At 37.7% G+C, this 17,785-nt stretch overlaps 1 protein-coding gene across 9 annotated transcripts in view; it reads left to right on the top strand.

The window, feature by feature from the left end:
- ARHGAP21 (Rho GTPase activating protein 21) overlaps positions 1 to 10,193 on the top strand; it is a 153,727-nt gene extending 143,534 nt beyond the window's left edge. For all 9 annotated transcript variants that reach the window (XM_074193012.1, XM_074193016.1, XM_074193013.1 and 6 more), the window contains 7 exons: positions 400 to 473; positions 558 to 647; positions 3,361 to 3,486; positions 3,652 to 3,696; positions 4,012 to 4,117; positions 6,141 to 6,172; positions 8,218 to 10,193. In XM_074193012.1, the coding sequence (XP_074049113.1) occupies positions 400 to 473; positions 558 to 647; positions 3,361 to 3,486; positions 3,652 to 3,696; positions 4,012 to 4,117; positions 6,141 to 6,172; positions 8,218 to 9,858 (2,114 nt within the window). In that variant the 3' untranslated portion in view covers positions 9,859 to 10,193. The remainder of the gene's footprint in view (positions 1 to 399; positions 474 to 557; positions 648 to 3,360; positions 3,487 to 3,651; positions 3,697 to 4,011; positions 4,118 to 6,140; positions 6,173 to 8,217) is intronic.
- Positions 10,194 to 17,785: the final 7,592 nt, after the last annotated feature.

The following is a 17,785-nucleotide window of genomic DNA, read 5'->3' as shown; positions in this document are numbered from 1 at the left end:
ATACTGGAATAGTTTTTCTTTTTGGTAAATTTTACTGTTTAGAATGTATGAAAAACAAGTTTATATTCAACCAAACTACACTGTTGTGTCCCTCCTTGTTTCAGGCACATGTTGGTATACATACTTGTATTTACATGTTTTTAATAAGCCAGGAAATCCTTGCTGAGCATGTCACATAGATCTAGCTATAATATAGACAGAGATAGAAGACCTTGTGGTTGGTGTTGGAAACAGGAAAAAGAGAGGTATAGAGATAAGACAAAGTTCCTGCTTTCACTCTCCAAATTCCTTTAATATAATTCTCAATCTCTATTTTTTAAAAATATGTGATTTTGTTCATAATATACAGAATTCAGTGTACCTAATCAGTTGAGGAAAAGAATGTTTTTCTGTTGCCAGATAAATATACAGATTTTATTGAAGCAAATCGAAAAGAAGATCCCCTAGAGCGGCTAAAAACATTAAAAAGACTAGTAAGTATAAATGATTAGTCGTTTGAGGATTACAACTAAAAGTTTTACAGGTTTTAAATCCATCACTGAAATGATGTTTTGCAGATTCATGATTTGCCTGAAAATCATTATGAAACTCTCAAGTTTCTCTCTGCTCATCTGAAGACAATAGCAGAAAATTCAGAAAAAAACAAGGTAGGTCAGTAAAAGCATCAAATTTTTTTTAAGGTTTTTAATGAAAACTATGGTGTGTTTTTGTGTGTGTGTGTTTGTGTGTGTATGAAACAAAATCAAAAATAGCCTTGTAAATTAAGAGGAACAGGCACAGATTTTTCTACCTGACTTAATACCTCATAGGTCCCCAGATCCAGAAACAGTAAAAGATGGGGCACAAGTGCAAATAAGTTCTGGTGGTTCCAATTTCTTTTGAAAGAACTTGACCCTCTTTACCCAAATCTTCTGTTGCCCTCATGTCCTCAGACATGTCTTTCTATTCTCCTTGCCTTCACGTAAGTTGCAGGGTCACTGGCGAAAGATTTGACAGATAGAATTGTGAGTTGATGGATTGCTTTGACCCTTTAAAATTATAGTAATTTAAAGAGAGTTTACAATTTAGACGTGCCCCAGACCCTGGATACATTTGACACTTCAGTTTTGTTTTCTTTCTGCCTCTGGTATCTCCCAGAACTACTCCTTTACCTTTTTTTCTTGACTGGCCTATCCTTGCTATGTTTTTTTTTTCATTTAGTTGTTTGTGTGTGTGTGTGTGTGTGTAGTAAGTATGTATGTATGTTTAAAAAGCAGTTTACTATTGGGTTCATGAAAGTTTTTCAGAGGTAAGAAGTTGATTTGCTGCTGTCTTATACCAGACAATAGTAATTTGGTTTCATTTAAAGTGAACAGTATAATTAAACTAAAAACTTGGATAAATCTGAGTTCTTCTGATTCAAATGGGTCACAGAACTTTGAGCCTAAGTGTTCTTTTAAAAAAATGTGCCAGATGATCTTCTGTATTTAAAATTCTCATCTTCTCATTTCATCTCCTGTCTGCAATGTATTTTCCTCTCTCCTTCCCCTTAAGAAGAAGAAAACCAAAGACTTTACTTGTCCCCAACATCCCTCAAAACTATTGGCATTTTATCCTTGCTCCTTTTCATAAGCAAACTCCTAGGAAAAGCTGTCTACCCTCAATGTCCCTTCTTCCTCATCACAATCTAGAGTTGCAGGTGATCTCTATCAAGTTGTTTCCGGGTCTTAATGCTTCCTTCAGCTAAAAATCCCACCTTCTGCAGGAATCCTCCCCCCCTTTTTTTTTCAATTTTTGTTTTAGATTTTTGCAAGGCAATGGGGTTAAGTGACTTGCCCAAGGCCACACAGTTAGGTAATTATTAAGTGTCTGAGTCTGGATTTGAACTCAGGTACTCCTGACTCCAGGGCTGGTGCTCTACCTACTGCACCACCTAACCACCCCTGAATCCTTCCCTTAATAAGGTGTCTCCCCCATTAATAGTGAGAGCTCTCACTTGATCTTCCACACTCTACTCCTGGGTAGTCGCTCCTCTCTAGAGTCTTAATGACCAAATATCCCTGCAGATCATCCAGCCTCAGAAGTGTCTGAGAACCCTGTTCACCTCGGCCTATCCATCACTTCTCTTTATCCACAACATTTCTTATCTCCATCTCCCTTCTTATCTCTCAATTGTCTTGCTGTGTCCCTGTGGTTATGTAGTTTCCCTCATATGAATTCTATCTTCCCACACAGCTTTCAAAATGGTTCTCTTAAAGTAGAGGTAGAACCAAGACCTTTTTTGCTCCAAAAGCAAAGAAAAGCAAAAGCTCAATTCTTTTGCATCAAAAGCCCTTCCCAGTCTGACTCCAGTTCATGTTCCACCTTCTGCTGCCTTTCAGGCTTGGCCATCTCCCTGCCTTTGCCCGTGTCATCTATCACTCTTGAAATGCAGTCCTGCCCCAGCTATCTTCTCAGCTGTTTTAAACTCTCCCTCCTGTGACCTTTCCTGAGCTACTGTTTACCATGCATTTACTCTGGGGGACTTTATAGACTTACCTGTTATGCCCAGTAGAATCTAAGCTCTTGAGGACAGGGACTTCTCCAGTTCCCAGTAGAGGATGGGGAACATAAGTACTTAATCAATGTTTGTTGATAAATTCATCTGATTTGCACAATTCCATTTGGTTTAAAGGTTGCTTTTTTCCAAGGGACTGTTCTTTGAAGGACAGATGAAGTAAAATCAGATAAACTCTATTCAAGTCCGTTTAATTTCAGAACAAAGTATCTTTACATTGTTATGAGTTGCCCAAATTGGAGGAACCAGCCCACCTAGTCCAAAGACTTGGAAATATTTACTTAACAATGTTTAAATGAATGTAATTGGGGGGAAAGCTAGGTGGCGCAGTGGATTGAAAAAAGCACCATCCCCAGACATTTCATAATTTCCTAGCTCTGTGACCTTGGGCAAGTCACTTAACCCTATTGCCTTGCAAAAACCAAAAAAATGAATAAAAGAATAATTAAAATAGTACCAAATATGTATTTGCTGAAAGCACTCAGTTAATACTATTCATATTAATACCTTCTTGAAAGGTATGTTTTGAACTAAGTTTTAAAGAAGGTGAAAGTTATAAAATGGATAAGAATTGATATTGCATGTAGGGAGAAATGACAGTGGGAAGACACAAGCTGGCAGGGGTGAATGTGCAAGTATGGCAGGTACCAGTTAAATGGGCTTACTAAATCTGGTATTTTTCTTTCAGAAAACCTTTCAGATTGTTTGGGTTTGCTTTTAGAAATTTAAGTCTCTTGTATTTAGTTGTATCATTTTTGTGCCAGAAAATTTCTGATATTTTTAAATAACATGTCATCTTTTCTTTCTCCATCCTTTTATTTCAGATGGAACCAAGAAATCTAGCTATTGTTTTTGGTCCGACGCTTGTGCGAACATCAGAATATAACATGACAAATATGGTGACTCACATGCCCGACCAATACAAAATTGTAGAAACCCTTATCCAACATGTAAGTGGGTGGCTAGGCTTTTGGAAGACTCTTTAAATGAAAGACAGTTTGTATTTAAATTCTTTCTCCCTTTTGTTAACAGATCTTTTCTCTTTATCCTGTCCTCCCTACTAATGACAATTTGTAGGGTCTTCTCATCTTTTTTTTTTTATTTTAAATTTTTAGCATGACTGGTTTTTCACAGAAGAAGGTGCAGAAGAGCCTCTTCTTGTAAGTTCCCTTTTTCCTTTTGTATTGTAGTCACTTGTTTTGATTTGGATGGAACACACAGTCCTGAGTGATAATATTCCACCATTTACCACTATTAGCTTCAAAAGTTGATTTCTCGCTTCTGAATTTGTTGTAATGAAAATTCGAGCAGTTATGAATGTTGTATTAGGTTTTGTTATTTTAAGATAAAGCAGTGTAGAAAATAAAGTATGTGGGGAACAATTGATCTTATATGTTTTGACTTTTCTAATTGTTAAAAATATATTGAAATAACTTCAAAGTCATGGTGAAGGGATCTTTGTTTATTAACCATAGACAACAGTTCGGGAGGAAAACACTGTAGAATCTCAGCCAGTGCCAAATATTGATCATTTGCTGACCAACATTGGAAGGACGGGCGTATCTCTTGGAGATGTATCAGGTATCTTTGCCTGGGCAGTGTTGATCTGTAGGCTAGAAAAATTACTGGATTGTATTACAATGAAAGAGCAAATAAGTAATAATTCACTATTATTTTCTTTTTCTCCTTGTTTTTTTCCTTTCCACTAATAAACTGATTCTCCTTTTTTCTGATGATCTTGAGTATCTTGCAGTGATTATAATGCCATTGACAGTGCATGGAGTTGGAATGCTTGTGACAAGTCTGTCAGATTTGGAAGTTATGAGGGGAAATGAGCATGCATGGCCCTGTTTTCTTTATTCACAGTTATCCTATTTATTGTCATCACAAGGTAAAAACAGAGTAATGCTACTGAATATGTGGTTGCTGTGATGGCAGAAAGTGTGACCTTCTACATGGTAAAAATTCCTGTAATCCCCCAGGCTAGTAATACATTTTTTTTTATTTAAGGCAATGGAGTTGACTTGCCCAAGGTCACACAGCTAGGCAATTAAATGTCTGAGGCCTAATTTGAACGCAGGTCCTGACTCCAGGGCTGGTGCTCTATCCTCTATGCCACCTAGCTGCCCTTAGCAATGCATTTTAAAAGCACTAAATTAATTAAATATATTTAGGACCACTTAGGGCACTTGTTTTATAAATGCATATGTACTGTGTCTAGTAAAAATAAGTCTCTTACAAGTTAGTTTTCTTCTGTTTCTCAGTTACTCCCCTCCCTCTTGGGTGAGACTCTGGATTCTGGGTGAACAATATTTCCCTGCTGTACTATTGCACTAACCGGGCATGTCTCCTAGTCTTTTCCTCTTTGTCTCTAGTTCTTGTACTAAAAGGGGGTTGCAGCACTTTCTGATACAGGCAAATCTATACTGATGTTGCACAACAGGCGAAACGGGAGGCGTCTATCCCGCGGTCATGTCACTAGTGGACGCCGTGGTGTCCCTGATGGACAGCTGGACCTGTAGGAAGAAGGAGGACTGTTGCCCACACTGTAGCTGCCTTGTCTGCAGAAATCCCCCATTCTTGTAAATGCCAAAATAGTTGATCTGTGCTGTAAATTTTCTTTTAAGAGTATTTTAAACAGATCAATGCTACTTTCTTAAAGTTTTTCTGCTGTTTCTTGTTATTTTTGAAAGCAGACCCTGAGGAGAAATAGCATGGTATGATCTGCCAGTTTTTTAAGTCATAAAGCATTTAGCCATGTGTCAAAAAAAAAAGAGGTGTGGCAGGGGGCTCAGCTCCTTCATTTTGAAAATTTCCCCAAAGTTGAAAAATGAAACTTTAAAATCAGCATTATCTTAAATGGTGCTAGCCCCTTCCTACCCTCTTTATAATTGTACAATATGAGTTTTTGCCAGACAGTAAAATTATGGTCTCCATTTTTTCCATTTCATTATAGCACTTGTTACATAGATAATTACTAGTAGCAGTTTTAACATAAAGCAAGTCAAAAGTAACCCTGGCTGCTTTAAGATGAAGTATAAAACTGGGGTCAAAAACACAATATTCAACATTATTAAGTCATATGATCTGAAATCAAGGTGCTTCCTTAATTATACCATGTATGATGCTATTATATTGAAAGGAGTTAAGTTTAACAGTCTGACAAAAATAAACCCCAAAACACTTGAGTGTCTCACTTTGTAGCTAGGACACACCCATAGTCCTACTGTTCTGCATTGTGTATCAGTTCAAACACAGGATATGGTACACAGTAAAATTTTGCAGAGGTGACTTTTAAATTTGGAGACATTGATAAAACCACTAGTATTTCTGTTTTTATTTAGAACAGGGCTCCTTTGCCATTCCTATCATTGAGCTGGTTCTGCCTATAATTCACAGCATCCTTTCATGGCGGTGGCTTTCTGTGGTGCAGCTTGCATCTTTGTGAGCTCTGACTATCCACTGTGTTCTATGGTTTTGTTTGGGTTTTGCTTTCACATTTTGTTCTCTGTGCCTGTCTCTTCCATAAGTTTTGCATTGTTTGTAGAAAGAACTTTTAAAGCATGGCCAAAACTGACCAAAATTTTTTTTTAACTTCACACAGATTCAACTACTAGTGACTCAGCAAAATCTAAGGTAATTTTTTTTGCCTTGCCTTGAAAGGTGCTTTGAAATTCGTTTTTATAATTGAATTGAGAAATGTGGTTGAGACAGACAGTTCTCAGAGGTCAAGACCTGGATCTGACATTTGACCATTGGCAACCATAACTTTCTTCATTCCCTTAAAAAAAGATTTTCCCAGTTTACACCACCATATTATTTCTCTTTCTATTACTGCAGCACATACTCTAAAGTTTTATAGCAGGGGTTCTTAGCCTTTTTTGTGTTATCCACCCCTTTGGCAATCTAAGCCAAAAGTATGAATCCTTTCTCAGAATAGTGTTGTTATTTCTCTGGATAGTATTAAAAGTAAAATACATATCAATTCAAAGTAAAGCCGTGCTATTGAAATAGAGTAAAGCAAACAACCCAAGCTAATTGACCCTGTTAAGAACTAAACTGACTTACTCACAAATGCTTTAATGTAGTTCTTTAATGTAGTTTTTATCTCTACTACTCTTAATATAGTGTTACCTCACTCTAGTTCAGGAATGCTATCTTGACCTCCTACCTCCATCACTTACTTAGCTTTGCCTTTAGGCAAATCATTCATTGTCTCCCAGTCGATTTCCTCCTCTATAAAATATGAATATTGTTATCTGTAGCATCTGTCTTATTTGGGGTTGTCATGAATCTTAAATGAAATCATAGATACAAAAGCTTTACTAAATGTCATTTACCAATATTTTGTTAACTTTAGCAACAGCCTCCCATCTCCATAGCTATCCAATCACTTCCTATTACCTGCCAAATGAAATCCAAACTTCTTAGCCCACCAAAACTTAGCCTTGCACAGAGAAGATGATGAATAATAAGAGGGCCTTAACAAAATAATATCCTTGCCTTTGAGAAACCTGTAACTTAAAAGATCTAAAATATGTACAGAAATTAAAATGATCAAAAATAAGATTCTTCATTTAGCATGTGGTCTTAATGGCATGACAAATAAAAACCTCTTATAGCAACGTAAGCAAAGTCAACAGATTGACTTTCAAACATAGAAAATTCTTAAATGGCTAAAATAAAAGGCAGTTCTGTTACCTGGTTGGGGGTTGATTCAAGGATTTACCCATTTTTTTTAGTCTTTTGTACTAGTTAACATAGAATGAGCAGGAATCTTGAAAATTGGTTAGGAGAGTTTTAAGTCCATTACTACCCAAAATCTAATTTAAAAATAAAGTTATCATGAGGACAAGAATTTTGGTGTTATGTAATTATGGTCTAGCAAATTGGGTTCCAATCTCACTTCTAACCTAAAAATAGCAATGTGACCATATGCAGTCTTGAAATCAAGATTATGCTTTGATTCCATCCAAGGAAAAAAGTATCTTGGAAATTTAGTCTGATGGGTATATATGGGAAACAGCTTATAATGAACGATTACTAAAATAAGTGATATATGTCATGATCTAAAGGAGAATAGATAGATGTCCCTAGTGTCATCTCTATCTTCAGCTAAAAATATCACTGCATTGCTACCCAACAGTAAATTCTGAACCCCGCCCCCCTCCCAGTCTTGGTACAATTGCTCTAATAACTTTTTAAAGTAGTATACATGATTGACTAAATTCACATAAATTTATTTGTTTGGAAGAAATGTTACCTATAAACAAACATAGAAGACTAGTATTTTTTGTGCTCACTGTATCTTGTCTAATAAATACCTCTCCACAATTTTAAAGTCAAAGAATACTCATTCTGCTCTAAACTATAGCAACTAATTCCAAGTAGATAATCTCTTGTATAAAATGCTTTCTGATGTGTTGAATCAAAACACCAAGGACAGGTCTTTGAGATATTGGGTCTTGGAATTAAGGGATATGGAAATCTGCAAAGGTCCCTGGGGGAAAAATAGAGACCAAACCACAAAATTTTCTTGAAACTAGGGTACATAAGGGTTATTGGTATTCTTTTATAAAGTTTGGGGAGGTGGAAAGGGGACTATAATCAAAGCCTCAAGAGAAACTAAATAGGGTTGGGAATATTTTTTTCTAAATTTCCCTTTTATCTTTCTTTCCTAGGGTTCTTGGGGATCCGGAAAGGATCATTATAGCAGGGAATTGTTTGTATCCTCCCTCTTTGCAGCAGCCAGTCGCAAGAGGAAAAAGACAAAAGAGAAAGCACAGCCAAGCAGCTCAGAGGATGAGTTGGATGTGTTTTTCAAGCAAGAACTTGCACAAGAGTCTCTCAGAGATTATTATAAAAGTGTCAGCGGAGAGTCAAAAAGAGAAAATGATCCATTAAGAAAACAAAGGATTAGTACTTCTAAAGAGAATACTAGTAAGACCGATTCATACATGAGGAAAGAGGAAAAGCTAGCACCAAGGAAAGAGAATGTGGTATTATCTGGAGAACCCTCGCTGCCCTCCAGCTCCAAACACACCAGATCCCCTACTCTCAGCTCCCATATGGCCGTGCGGAGAAAGGTCCCCCAAACATCCTCTCTCAGCCCTGGCAATCGTCTTAGCAACTCCTCCCCACTGTACCTGGGGAGAGTCCCTGCTAGGAAGCCACTCAGTCCAGAAACCAAAGGCAGCGAGTTTCTGGCCCATGCCAGTTCCTCTCCCTGGGTCTGTTCGGCCACTCCCTCCCCGGCCTATCTGACCAGCCCCTACTCTAGCAGGCGGAGCCCGGAGGTGCAGTCAATGGCCGAGAGCAAGGGAGATGAGGCTGATGATGAACAGAGTGAATTGGTCAGTGAGGGACGACCTGTGGAAACGGATAGTGAAAATGATTTCCCAGTTTTTGCCAGAGGTTTTCTTTCTGAGAAGTTCTTTCAGGGGAAAATCCAAGAAATGGTCAAGCTAGGCCGGAGAAATTCAGAAGGAAGTGAATTAAGTTGTACTGAGGGAAGTTTAACACCAAGTCTGGAGAGCCGGAGACAGCCATTTAGTTCACACAAGCTTATCGAATGCGATACCCTCTCCAGAAAAAAGTCTGCTCGGTTCAAGTCAGAGAGTGAGGGGGTCAGCGAGACCAAGAGAGAGAAGGAACCTTCTCTAACTAAAGAATTTGAAATGAAAAAGAAAGGGAAGTCAACAGGTAATTTGCTGATGCCAACTAGAAGTGAATCAGAAAAAAATGAACCCACTTGGAGAATTAAAATTACTGACCGACTAAAACTGAGACTTAAAGAATCAGCTGATGACATGTTCGGGGTGGGAACTCAGAAAAATAGCTCTGCAGAGAATGCTAAAAGGAAAAATATCCGAAGACGACACACCCTTGGAGGGCAAAGGGATTTTGCAGAAATTGGTGTTTTAAATACTTGGAATATTTCAGAACAGAGTGGAGAGAAAGAATCTGAACTTTCCGCAGTGAGTCGATTAAAACCCAAATGCCCAGCTCAAGATCTCTCCATTTCAGACTGGCTCGCACGGGAACGTTTACGTACTAGCACGTCTGACCTGAATACAGGAGAGCTTGGAGAGCATAGACTGGAGAGCACTAGCATAGTAGAAATATATAACTCCGATGGAGGCGGCTCCCCTAGCACCTTAACCGTGACCAACCGACCTCTTCTCTCCGCACCACCCCAGTCACCCGAACAAGTAAATGGTGAGAGCTTCCAGAATGTCAACCAAAATGATAGGTCTTTACCTGTTGCCAATCCTCAAAAAGCATCCCTAACCCCTGTATCACATTTTCATCAGTGCCTCTAATTGGGAGGGATCCATCCATGACAGCAACTCAAAAGCTACTGTTACACGTTCCAATAACTCTGTAAATATTTTTCTGTATTAGAATTATTATGCAGCCTCCATTTTGGGCTGGTTTCATCATTGTGCACTGTGGAATGTCTTCACTGTGCATTTCTATGGCCAGAAGAACATAAAGTTAAAAAATATATATATATTTTAAAAATATATTGGATGGTTGCATACAAAAAGTCTGCTGCATCATGCTGTGTAGTCTCTACAAGGTTTATGACCAAAATTGATGAGTAAAAATCTGGTATTAGAATGCAGCAAATTTAAAAAAAATATGTTTGGTTTTAGTCACTAACAAAAGTGCCTCATAATGATTCTTTGGGTTTGTTAGGGTGCCATATTGTTAACTGTTAAATTAGAAGTATTTTATTGGTAATGTTTCATTAAATTTTATTGCAATTTTAACACAGGTGGATACAGAGCTTCCATTCCTTAGGCATTCCAGTTGGATCTCTGAGTTTTTTATTCAAACTTTTAATACAGTTTTTGAGTTTTGTGTGACTTGAATTTTTAATCTTTTCTGTAAAATAAGTAACTTAAATGAACATATTATATGTGTATCTTTTCTTCAGATACCAGATTTGTTATAAATGTTGTAACATAGACGTGTAGATAGTGGATCCTGGATGGAACTGGCTTTTACGAAGAATATAATTCTGCATGAAGACTTAATGAATCCAAACCTGTGTCATGCCTGTGTGCATACCCCATTAAACACTGGAAATAAAATTGTTTTTGTGAAATTTTTGCATGGATCACTTTCATTCTAATATCATATATAAATTATAATCAGCATTCACCTTTGCTAAATGGTAGATAACCCTGGCTTGGAGGTGGGGAGAGAAGAACAAATTGTTTTTATAATAGAGAAGGAAAACTTTTTCAAAGCATTGTCTTCTCTCTTATTCCTCTTGGCTGTCATCTTGTGTATAAGTATACTATCATCTTCAGACACACCAGTACCTGGCAGGCACAATCTTCCTCACACCACAGTCCCCACTCCATATAAGAAAGATGGCCTTAAGGCATTCTTGTTCAGGTAACTGTGTTTAGAGCAGCTCATTAAAGCTGAACTTTTGTTTGTTTCTATGAAGCTGATCCAAAGGCATTTGATTACGCTTTGCAATTCTAGGCCTAAATTTCCTCATCTGTTAAAAGGATAAGGTCTTGAATACCCTCTGAAGGGTCTTTCCAGACCTGAGGTGTCTCAACCTGAAATCTGGGAGATTTTAAAAATATTTTTTGAAAACTGAATTTCAGTATAACTGGTTTCCTTCATAATGTTATATATTTCACATATTTAAAAATCATTTTCTTAAGCATCCATGGTAGATTTCACCTATTGTCAGAGGGGAAAAGGTTAAGAATCCATGTTCTAGAGTACCCTGTGACCTGAAAGAAAACTACAAATATTTGTTTACCCAGACTATTCAGAAGCTAAAGCTTTTTTTACTGCCTGAATAGAGAGTATTAACCAAATTTCAGGAGAAATGTTTTAATAAGGAATGCTGTTTTATTATATTATTAAACACTCTTCTATAGATATAACCAATAGCTAATAAATTTAATCTCATATGCAGATTTTTTTTCTGTAGGTTGCCTTATGAAAAAATACTAAGAAACTGAGCCAAAATCAAAAATTGGCTTTTTAAAAGAATCCTCCAAATTTTCCATGATATGCTAATCAATCAGGCCAATCTTCTGACTAAAAGGTGATTTTTCTTTTTCATCTCAAGGTAGATGATCAGGCAGATTATCACAGATATTAGGAATTATATGTATATGTGTATGGTTGGGCATAAAGACACACACACACACACACACAGTACTGGAAGAAAAAATTGTATCCCCCCCAGCATGTACAGAAAAACTCATGTCCCTTTTATATTTACATTTTTTAAAAAAATGAAACAAATTATTCTTGTACCTGCTTGCTGTAAGCTGAGAACCTATTCATCCACAACTAATTGTTTGAGTATTTATCCTCTGTGAGACAATTTTGCCAAATTTTATCTACATTGCAGAAACTACAGTAATATTCTGAAAATATTTAAAAATTTAAAGTTGTAAGCTGATACAACTATTGAGAAGTTCATACCAAAAAATGAGATTTTTCAGGTTGGCGATATAACACAGGAATTTTACTGAGACCTATCTTTAGTCATCTTCAATTTTATTTTTCAAGATTAATAAATCTTTATTATCTTGATTTGTTGAAATTGGCTATAATTAGCTGCCAAAGAGATCTAATCAAGTATGAAACTTAAAAGGTAGCTATACATTGATTCCTATAATCATTTGTTTTTCCTTGAATAATATGAGCAAAGAAGGTTTAAATTTTGACTTTTTTTTGGAATTTTCAAATGCTGTTTTTTCCAGCCAACCAATTGCTGAAAGTAGGGAGCCCCAGTACCTGGAAGACCTTCCCCATTCATTTCATGTCAATAAAATTACCAATTGCTTCATTTAGTAGTTTCTCTAGAATGCTCAATTTATTGGACAGGAATAAATAGTAAATCAAAAATTTGTATACATCATTTCATGTTTTTGAAATGTGCTGCAAGGAATCTTGCAGACCTTGAAAGTACAACAAAGTCTAATAGAATTCTCAGTTGTACTGCTCAACAAATCTTTAAAAAGAACATCTCACCTGAGAAAACAATAATCTAGACATTCATAGATGCTTTGGTTACTGATCTCCCTCATGGTGAGAACCTTAGGAGACTACTTTCAGGAAATGACCTAATCCAATGCAAGGTGAAGGAGTATAGACTTTTTTTTTTAATCCAGTAGGATCTTTCAGTCTTTTATTATTAATAATAATAATAATAGTGGGGCAGCTAAGTGGCTCTGTAGATAGAGCACTGGCCCTGGAGTCAGGAGGACCTGAATTCAAATCCAGCCTCGGACACCTAATTGCCTAGCTGTATGACCTTGAGCAAGTCATTTAACTCATTGCCCTGCAAAAACCAAAAAAATAATAATAGCAACTGGTACTTTTATAGAAATTACTCTGTTCTGTGCTCAGTGCTTTACAGATCTCATTTCTTCACTTTTTATTAGTGCTGTTATCCCTGATTTACAGATGAGGAAACTGAGGCAAGCAGGTTGTAAATTACCCACAGTCATCTGGCTATTAAGTTCCTGAGGACAGCTCTGAACTCAAGGGTCTCCCTGACTCTAAGATCAGCACCATGCCACCAACAGCCTCTTTTCTTCATAAGGAAGAAAAAACTTTTGTAAGACAAGTGGAAATAGGCATAACTATCAAAGATCTAAGTATGGGTAGACCAATAATGGTGAGCAACTAGATTCCACAAAGTGAATATGGACGTAAAAGTTTCATACACTTTTATAGAGAGACTAATGATGCCATTACAGACTCTAAAAGGTGGTTTGGTCAGTGTAACTTTAAGATGTTGACTTGTTTTTCTAGAACCTGTAGATCAGCAAAAAGTATAAGCCAGGGCAGCCTTGTAGATTGTGAATCACAAGCACTTTCCCCTGACACACGCAAAACTTTGTAGTTCTGGGGAGAAGACAGTACTTGTGTCAAATAGAACTAACTAATCTTACCTCATCCAGGGAGGAATGAGGGGTCATTGGGTCTTTTCCTTGTTAAAAATTAATATACATTTATTATTTGCCTACTTTGTGATAAGTCTTCTGTTCAAATCCTGTCCTTTCTGATTCTTTGTGATCCTAAACATGTCCCTTAACCTCAAGGTTCTGCTTCCCTCATCTATAAAAGGAGGGAGTTGAACTTTGAAGTCCTAAATCTACGATCCATGAGTAAGGACTGGTGACATACAGTCATATCCAGAAGGAGCTTATGTCATATACCTGGAGAAGGAGGGGAATGTCATAAATTTGTGTTGTACCCCCCCAAATTACTTCTCTACTTAAGGAAATGAGCAAAGTCCTAAAAGGCAGAGTCAAGGAAAGGAAACCATTTCTGCCATGGTAGACAATACTAAAATACTGAAGCAGAAGATAGCATGTTATAGATGTAAATATAGTTCAGTTTGACTATGACATAAGAGCAACATTGGATCCGAAAATACAAGGTAGAGCTAAATTGTGAAGGACTTAAAATGACAAAAAGTATTATTTTATCCTACAGGTAATAAGTTGCTGCTTAACCTGTTGAGGATTCCCACTCCTTTTTACCTTTGGGATGGGAACAGTATACTAACCCCTTCCTCTACATAGTCAGAAATACATCTTCCTGATTGCTTGGATACAAAACAGGTATGAGTGGTTTCAGCTATACTGGCTCTTAATTGATGGGAAATAGAAGATAAGCAATGCAGTCAAAGGAACTTTTCCCTCAGCTGAGTCACTCTCAATATACTCAAATGCTTGTTGACTATATCCCAACTATGGCTAAGTAAATCTGTTTTTATTAATTTTTTATTTATATTAAATTTATTATATTTTATGTACTTTGTAAATATATTTATATATCATTGTATTAAGTTTATTAATTTATTCTTTGAATGACCAGTGAGTCTCATCTTGTTCCAGTATCAAACAACTTCCAGTGACCTGTCAGGCTTGTCCCAAAACTTCCTAACCTCATTTGTCATTTATTCATGCTTTGATATTCTTTTAAAAATTCAATAAAAAATGATCATCTGAAAATGTCCTGAGGCAGTTTAAGCCTAGAAGAATTTGAGTGAGGAGTGTAGGGGTTCTCTGTTGCATTTCAACAAATCAAGAAACCTATGGTGAGAACTGCAATAACCTATGTTAAAGAGGAAAGAAAATCTATGTGTAACTCAAATGTCAGTGTTTCTTAGGTTTTTTTTTTTTTGGTGAATATAATGCAAGTATTGAAAAGTTCTTAACCTGCTCCTCCAATCCAGCATCAGCAAAAAAACTCAGGAACAGGGAAACTTCCCCAAACACTGCAGAACAATAAGGATGCTTCTGTATAATGTAGGCTTCTCAGTTACATGCCCATGAAGAGGAGCCACCAGAGTGGAGTGATCTTCAGAGAAATGAAAATGGTCCAATTTCATGTTGGAGCTTTCCTCTCAACAAATCTCTCCTGTGAGCACAACTGTAGATGGGAGCTTGACCAATCATGTTGATGCGACATTATGAAGACTTAGGGGCAGCCTTGCTAAGGAATTCAAGCTGGTCATCAATATATTTGGGTTATTTTGATGGCTAGAATCAGCTGGTATTAAATCCGCAAATGCTAAAGGCATTTTTGTTCAGAATCATTGAATTACAGTGAAATTACATTGGGAAGTTAGAGAAATTAGGTTTCTAGTCTAGATCATCACTTTCCTTATGTTAAAATAGAGTAATCATAAAGCTAAGCTTAACAGCCAAGATGATGGAATATCAGAAGTCATACTCAAGTCTTCTCTATGTTGTCTTTTCTATTCAAAGAGGACCAAAATGATATCACTATGTTAGGGTCTTACAATATGTCTGTCTATAGTTGATCAGACTGATACAAACTTGGAAGGCTCTACCCCAGGCCGGCCACAAACAGTCCATAACATATGGATTCTCTAAACTTGTGCATCTCCATTTGCCTTTGAGCTGCTTCAATTCTGTTTTGCTCATAGAGCACAGCCCTCTCCCTGATGAGGGCATGTCATGCTGGGTGGTCCTGTGCCAGGGTCTCCCATGCTGCACAATCAATTCCAAGACCTTGAGATTGTCTTGATATCACTTTTCCTGACCCTCCTCCTTTCTCTTTGAATATTTGTCCTGTATAAAAATTTATAGGGGGTGGAGCCAAGATGGCAGCAGGAGAAGAGCATCTCCTGGGTGTTCTTTTTATAATATTTCAAAAATCATAAAATTATGATCCTAACTAAATTTTTGAGAGACAGAACCTACACAGGGATCTAGTGAGGCGATTCTCCGGACCAAGGTAACCTGGAAAATAGTGGAAAAGGCCCTGCTCTACGGGGTTAGAAGGGCAGCCTGCCAGCGTGAAGGAACTTCAGCCTCCCAGAGGCAGCCCCAGGGTGCCTGGGAGCCTTGGCTCATGGTAGTGGGAGCAGTTTCCTGACCTATACCCTGGGGAGCACTGGGCACAACTTGGAACATCAGCAGGGGGACCTCTGCCAGCTCTCAGGGCACTCAGCAAGCAGCAATATCAGCCCAGATCCAGGAAATGAAAGCATGCAGAGCCAATAAGCAGGAGCCCCCAGGCAACAGCCTTGAGTGCTCAGCCTACCAAAGGTAGGGGAGTGTAGCGAGACTTCTGAGGTCTATCCTCTGTACCTGCAACAGGACTCTGGGGCTCTGACAACATTCAGATCCTAATCACAGTCTAGCCCCCCCCCCCACCTCAGCCCCATGGCAGAGGGGTGACGTTGTTATTCACAGACCAGGAGGGAAGACAGAGCCTCACACACTGAGATCCATATGTGGGGTTGTCCCACTTATACTCAGAAGTGCAGGAAGCACCCCAAAAACCAGGCACAGGTTGGGGAAATGAGTAAACAGAAAAAAGAACACCATTGAGAAATATATTGTCTATGATCCCAAGAAGGATCAAAATACTCAACTGAAGATGAGGAAGTACAAGCTTCTGCATCTAAAGACTCCAAGAAAAACGGAAATTGGGCTTGGGCTAAGACAGTTCAAAAGTGATTTTGAAAATCAAGTAAGGGAGATAGAAGAAAAATTGGGAAAAGAAATGAGAGAGATGCAGGAAAAACATGAAAGAATTCAGCAGCTTAACCAAGGAGTTCCAAAAAATGCTGAAGAAAATAACACGTTAAAAACCAGCATAAGTCAAATGGATAAAACAGTTCAAAAAGTTATTGAGGACAAGAATGCTTTAAAAAGCAGAATTGGCCAGATGGAAAAAGAGATAAGAAATCTCTCTGAGGAACACATCCTTAAGATGTAGAATGGAAGGAAACTGTTGACTTTATGAGAAGTCAAGATACAACACTTCACCAAAAGAATGAAAAATTAGAAGAAAATGTGAAACATCTTACTGAAAAAACAACTGATCTGGAAAAACAGATTCAGGAAAGATAATTTTAAAATTATTGGGATACATGAAAGTCATGATCAGAAAAAGAGCCTTAACCTCATTTTTAAAGAATTCCTACAGGAAAATAGCCCAGATATCCTAGAAGCAGAGGGCAAAATAAAAATTGAGAGAATCCACCCATCTCCCCAGACAGAGATCCAAAAACACAACCCCCAGGAATATTATAGCCAAGTTCCAGAACTCCCAAGTCAAAGATAAAATATTACAAGCAGTCAGAAGGACCTAGGCTACATACTGAACAAGAATTTCAAAACCAAATGGCTGTATGGTCATGCCTCTGGAGTGGACATCTCTGTTCCAGCACTCAGACCCCACCTCCCCCAAAGCCTGCAGAGGAATTATCGGAGCAGGAATTCTAAGCCAAAGAGAAGCCTACAGCTGTCACTCAACCGGCAGAACATTCCAGCTACTGATAGTGGCTGAGCCCAGCAACAGTCTACTGGAACTCTAGTCAGGAAAGACTCACTGCATGAGCTGCTTGGACCCAAACCCAATTCAGAAACTTGCAGAGCGTTTTGACCAGAAGGGAAACAATTAGACTTTGCCCTGGATCAGACTGCATTGGGAACAAGGAAAGCTTGATGGTTTCCCAGTCTGAGCCATCCCTAGGATCCTGAAAAAAGCACTAATCACCACCAAGAAGCAGAGCCCAGCCCTTACACCAAATATCAAGTCCATAGGCTGGAACAATGAACAAACAACAAAAACAACAAAAAATCCCATTATCATGATCATAGCTGACATTTATATACTGTTCACCAGGCACTGTGCTAAGTGATATGCAATTATTTTATTTGGTCATCACAATAAACTATGCATTAAGTTCTATTATTATTTCCATTT

This window comes from Macrotis lagotis, chromosome 7 (genome assembly GCF_037893015.1).
Source record: "Macrotis lagotis isolate mMagLag1 chromosome 7, bilby.v1.9.chrom.fasta, whole genome shotgun sequence".
NCBI lineage: Eukaryota > Metazoa > Chordata > Mammalia > Peramelemorphia > Peramelidae > Macrotis > Macrotis lagotis.
This window is presented reverse-complemented; position numbering and strand designations above follow the sequence as displayed.